The 6,162-nt window shown below is 38.5% G+C and overlaps 1 protein-coding gene across 1 annotated transcript in view; it reads left to right on the forward strand.

The window, feature by feature from the left end:
• LOC118803167 (calmodulin-regulated spectrin-associated protein 2-like) overlaps positions 1-5,124 on the forward strand; it is a gene marked incomplete at both ends in the record, with an annotated part of 29,643 nt that extends 24,519 nt beyond the window's left edge. The window contains 2 exons of the mRNA XM_036563688.1: positions 1,061-1,202; positions 4,985-5,124. Of these exons, the coding sequence (XP_036419581.1) occupies positions 1,061-1,202; positions 4,985-5,124 (282 nt within the window). The remainder of the gene's footprint in view (positions 1-1,060; positions 1,203-4,984) is intronic.
• Between the last annotated feature and the right edge of the window lie 1,038 nt (positions 5,125-6,162).

Raw genomic sequence — 6,162 nt, forward strand, 5'->3', positions numbered from 1 at the left:
ATGAGAAGTGGCAGTATTCTGTTGATGTACTTCTTGCATAAAGTAACAAGGCAGGAACACACATGATCAGTTGTTTGAACACTGAGAACCAACTCATTTAACCAGTAGAATTGACTGTGCTCTAACTTGTTTGGAATGAAAACCTGCAGCCACACCTGTCCTTTGCGGATAGGATTGAACACCACTGTATTATATCCTTTGCTGAAAGGAACTGTGACAATAGCCATAAGCTAAGATCAAACCCATGACCTCTGTTGTTATGCCCAGCTTTTCTTATTGCTAGGCCTCAACCATTGCTAGGCCTTTTTTCCTGCTCTAAGGCTACGTTTACACAACAGGTAAAAGTGGCCCAAATCCGATCTTTTTCCTCAAATGTGACACAGATGTGTCATCTCTGTGGCAGTGTGAACAGCAAAAAACTCACTGAATCTGACATTTTCAATTCCGATTTGAGTCGCTTTCATATGTGGTACTGAAATCCGATACATATCCGATCTGCGGCAATGTGACTCGGTCTGAACAGCCAGATCGGAATTCGTGCGACTTTTACCTCAGACCAACTCGACATTCGTCATCATTTCCCGCTGCTGAGGCTCATAAACATTTGGTCTGATGTTTCTGCACCGAAAAGTTAGAAGAGACTCATCAAACCACTCCGTGTTCGAATAGGTTTCGAAGAAGCGGCCGGAGGAGCCCGAGGCTGCAGATTCAAGAAAAAAGTTTTAAAGAATCCGAGGACACGAACCAAAGAAGTGGCCGGTTAATGAGCTGTACAGTTGAATCAGATGTGCTGAATCTTGGAAACACAGTAATAGGCAGTAATACTCTTGGACTGGGAACTGCTGGTTGTCTCTTTCTGTATTCCTTCAAATCTTTGCCATTCTGATTCCTTCCCAAAGTAAATGAATAATTCCCTGCTTTGCTGCACAGATGTGTGTGTGTGTGTGTGTATGTATGTGGCTGTGTGTTTTAAATGCTGGATCCTCTGTCCACTATGTTTGTCTGTTTACGTATATTGCTTTTTTACCGTAGTAAGCATAATGTTTTGTGGCCCACACAGACACGGTACAAGAGGGAGGATTCTAAGGCACAGTCTGCACTCTGTCTCCCCCTGGTGGATAATCTACTGAAAGACAACACAGACGGCTGTGCCCTGGCTGCATTGCTGCATTTCTACTGCCCCAATGCAGTCCCACTGGAAGGTACTGCAGCAATAACACTGTACATTGACTTAAATGAGTACTGACCAGCCCTACTTCTGGATACTGGTTGCCCTGCACAGTTTCAAAGCTATGAATTCAGTATATTGGATGACTGATATAACAAAGTTCCACAGATTTTTTGGTATCTGCAAATATCCTGCTGATGAAACACTGCTACTTTGCTGCTGAATCTGGAGAAAACTGATGAAAAATAAGAAATATAAGAATTAACAGAAATGCCAAAACCACCTTAGAATGCTGGGAGGCTCCACCCCAGCAGTATGATATTTATGTTATTTAACAAGAAATTGTAAGATTGAAAACTTTTACATTTCACCATTCACTGTTGACAACTGACAATCATACTAGTCAGTGAAAGACTGTTTAACTAAAATTATTGGGGTCTGTTCAATTTTTAACTTGTAAAATAATATCATCTGATAAAAGGCTTTTCTCAAGTACTTAAGTATTTGTTACATTGGCGTTTATTTCTGTTTGTAGTATTTGGAAGCTTTGCCTTTTTTAAGGGAGTGTTTATGTACTCAATAAAATGATGATATTATCTTCTATACAGAGCTGAGTGAGAGCTATGCAGTGTTACTTATTAGTCTTACTGTTACTTGTACAAGTAATGCCCTTGTTTTCGTATTGCACTGAGCCATGCTACACAATGGTTTAATATCAGGATTTTATCTTATCCACACACACAAACACTGACCGCCCACTTCATTAAGCACACCTCCTTGCAGCTACTGTCATTGTCCATTTTTTTCAGCCCCGCTTACATTATAGGTGCACTCTGTAGTCGGTTTCTCTGCATACTTTGTTAGCGCCCCTTTGCCCTGATGTTCAGTAATCACGACCCCCACAGGACCACCACAGAGCCGGTGGATCATTCTCAGCACTGCAGTCAGACTGACGTGGTGGTGTGTGTGTTGTGCTGGTGCAGTCAGACTGACGTGGTGGTGTGTGTGTTGTGCTGGATCTTACCCAGCAGCGCTGCTGGAGTTTGTGTTACTGCTGGACTGAGAATAGTGCACCAACACAGATATTGTCTCTAACTTTACATCTACAAGGAGGACCAACAAGGTAGGTGTATCTAACAGAGTGGACAGTGAGTGGACACCGTGTTTAGAAATGTCAGCAACACTGCTGTGTCTGATCCACTTGTACCAGCACAACACACACTAACACGTACACCTATATGGTAAGTGGAGCCAAATCGTCGCTGTCCAAAGAAAAACAAGTATCTCCATAGCAACTTTACAGGAGAAGGCAAAAACACTCTTACCTTTCAGTGTGAGTTAATGTACAGAGATTTTATTCCAAGTGATTTTAGAGCATTTCTATTGGGCTAGAACAATAAAAATCAACAAAAATGGAGATACATGGTTTTCTTTGGACAGCGATGATCTCAGCAGATTTTTGAGGAGATATACCATAATACACTTGCATAAGGAAGAGAAAAGTCAAAGGAAAATAAATGAAAAAAGTCCAAAACTGGAGCTCAGAAGATTTTTAAAATAGACAGACAACAGACCTGTTAGACCACCAAAACTGTCAGAAAAACAGATAAACAGTACTTAAAGCTTTCATCTTTGAGAAATAAAGAGAGAAAATCAAGCTCCACTTTTCCTTCAGATCTGAAAAAATTCACAGGTGTTTCTGTCCATCCTTCCACTGTGAGAAGACAACTCAGCACTATGAGTCTGAAAGGATGTGTAGCTTTTCAGAAACTCTTGCCGGGCTGAACTTTGGAGAAATATCCCTGCAGATTTCTGTGAAAAACTGAAAACAAGTCTACTGAAAAGAATAGAAGCTGTAGTAAAGGTGAAGGGTGGACACACTAAATACTGCGAATAAGTTCTAAATACTATTAGATTGAGATTTCTGTGTAATTTTCTGTTAAATGAATGTTTTCTGCTTTTTTCCTCATATTGAAAACTAACTTGAACTTAGTGGCGGCTTTTGAAATTAAATAAATGATGAGTGGTCTCTAACTTTTGCATGGTATTGTAGGTAACATCTTCTAAGCTGACACACACTTAAAAATGCTACATTAAAATGATTATATAACCTTTTAGCATGTGCATATTGTGACACACTGAACTTTTTTTGTTTAGTTTCTTTAAGTTGGTGCAGTAAAATAATAATGGACAGGCGCACGCCACAACAATATTTACAATAAAGTTGAAGAAATAAAATAAAAAAATAAAATTGATATTTCCCAAGACAGATAACTGTAAGTAGATAATTACAGTATATTATTTATCATTGTATACAGTTGTTTTTCACAGAATTCTTGAAATATTGAATAAAATGTTTTTGCAAATAATCAGTAATATTTTAATTAACGTTAAGTAACATATTTAATTATTGTATATAAATAAACAACTGTTAATATGCCAGGTGATTCCAAACTTGAACAGTAGTCTGTGATCTAACCATTTTATAACATTGCAGATATGCTGTCTTGAGTTGCTCATGCTAGATCTTTTTTGCAGGCTTTTTCTAGGCTTTGAACACACGTGGACCTATTTTAATTGTGTTTTGAAAGGCTTCATCACAGTACGAACTGTGGCATTACAGATGTTGGAAGTGGCAGATGTTCATTATCCACTTAGACCTCTTGTTAACTTGTGAAAACATGCCTGCTGCAAGTTGATAACGTTCATTTATGCCACCTCTACGACTGTGACGTAAATAGAGCAGGATGTGAATGGCCTATGAAAGGATTGAAGTTTGATCCGGCTTAATGTAGCTGATAGAAAACCAATAAAAAGGGGGTATTCAGTTCTAGCTTTTGTACCTGTTACTTATAAATGTTCTGTTTAAAGGTGGGCAATATGAGGATAGGTTTTCACTGGCGTGACAAATTATGTCACAACATGCTTTTCTGAGCATACCATGGATATTGTCAGTGGTTAAAGAACTGACCAACTGCATGTTTCATTACAAACAAAACGTAATTAGTACTGTTTTATTGATTTTGAATAAAAATGATTTTACTCTTTTTTTGCCAGTTCTTCAGAAAAACGAATTATCTTAATGTGTATCATCTACCATGAAAATGTCAAAGTATTGTGATTATATTTTTGTCATATTGCCAACCCCTAGTCCAGGTCCAGGTGTATTTTAATGTAGAGGTATTCAGTTCTGGTCGTGGAGGGCCAGAGTCCAGCACAGTTTAGTGATTTTCTTTCTAAATCACACATCTGTTTCAAATTGTTAATTGCCAGGATTAGTTGGAGTGCATTGGAGCTTGGATTAGGGCGTCCATTGTTAACAGGGAAAAAATAGCTTGTTGTTAACGCTTTTACAGTTAGACAGTGGTAAAGACATGAAGATGGGCTGAAAACCAGGAAAGACAATGAACTATTCCACACAGAAACAAAAAAGAGAACCTTCTGGAGAAAGGACCAGATGGAGGCTTAATCACTTCTGAATTAATCTTTTCAGATCAAGTTGAACTGTTTTAAAGATTCTTTGTGAAACTTTTTTGTTTTGTGGGTATTGTTAAATGTAAATAGTGACTAGTAGGAACTGAGCATGGAGGAAAGTAAAGAGAAAGGAAATATGTATTTGTAGAAAGAATGAGACAGAAGAAAGAATGGAAGGAAAGGAGAGGTTGGAAGAGTGACCAGTAGAGCAGTTTTTCGAACATAAACACTTCCCCACCCTGTAACTCCCAGCGTTCATCACCAGTTCTCTTCCTGCCAACCCTCACACACAAGTCTCTGTTTTCATTGGCTCCTTCCACGTTTTGTTCCCGCCCCGTGCAGATATCTGTGTTAAGGAGACGATGTCATTGGCCGACAGCCTCTACAACCTACAGCTGATCCAAGACTTCTGCAGGGAGAATCTGAACAACTGCTGCCACTTCACTCTGGAGGACATGCTCTATGCCTCCAGCTCCATTAAGGTAAGAAAGAGAGAAATGCACACTAACACACATTTTACACAGCTGTGTAGTGGAGAGCTTTTTTCAGTTATGAAACAATTTGAGTCTTTTAAACCTGTTTGTGGACTGACTGTGTGCACTGATGAAGGTTTGCTTCTTCTGATAGCTGAGTCTGAAAAGTTTTTTGCTGATGGCATGTTGGTTAATATTTCGTGACTAGGAGATTTTTACTGTGGTGTTTTGCTGGAAGGTTGTGGTTTTTTTTGTATAGTCACTTAAATCTTCGTTCATTGGTGCCGTTAAACTTGCTGACAAACCCCAGAAGGTTCTCAGAGGGCTCTTATGCTCTTATATCCTAATAAGTTGATGTGGATTGTTCAAATAATGTGCTTGTTACACCTGCATTTTTTTTTGTTTAAGTCATCTTGTTGGGTAGTTATAAAGTTTGAGCAGTTTGAGAATTCTGGTGTTTTTGATGGCCATCTTTGATTGCAAGGGAAGTTTCATCATTTATATACACTCTAACAATACAATAAAATGCTGCTCTTATGTTTGAACAGGACTGTAAAAAGATATGATTTTGCTTGTAATTATTAGGAAGTATGCATATTACACTGTGCCACTCCTAACCACCTTTTTTGGTCGGTTTTTGTTGTTTTCCCCCACGGTTATATACCAGATATCTGTTCATTAACTCTTGCAGATACAGTGTGTCTTACCCATAATATTATTTAAAGAAAAATAGTGGAAGAGTGGAGCTCAATGAGCATCGTCCCTTTTAAATTGTAGTAGTTTTTAAAGAATATTGGATCAGATTTGGTATCCGCCAGTATAAGGTTTCATGATAGGTACCAGAAAAATAAAAGTTTTATTTTGCAATGTCTTGTTGCTTAATTTTCTTTTTTTCTAATGGCAGATTCTTAAGTGTTTTCTGTTATTCCAGGAGCTCTAAACTAATTGAGCCTGTGTGTGTGTGGAAGTACAGAAAGTGCTGTGTGACTTCTGGAACAGAGTGTGATGTGGGAGGGAGAGATGACTAGCGCGTTGTTTAAATGTGAC

Source organism: Colossoma macropomum, unplaced genomic scaffold (genome assembly GCF_904425465.1).
Source record: "Colossoma macropomum unplaced genomic scaffold, Colossoma_macropomum, whole genome shotgun sequence".
NCBI lineage: Eukaryota > Metazoa > Chordata > Actinopteri > Characiformes > Serrasalmidae > Colossoma > Colossoma macropomum.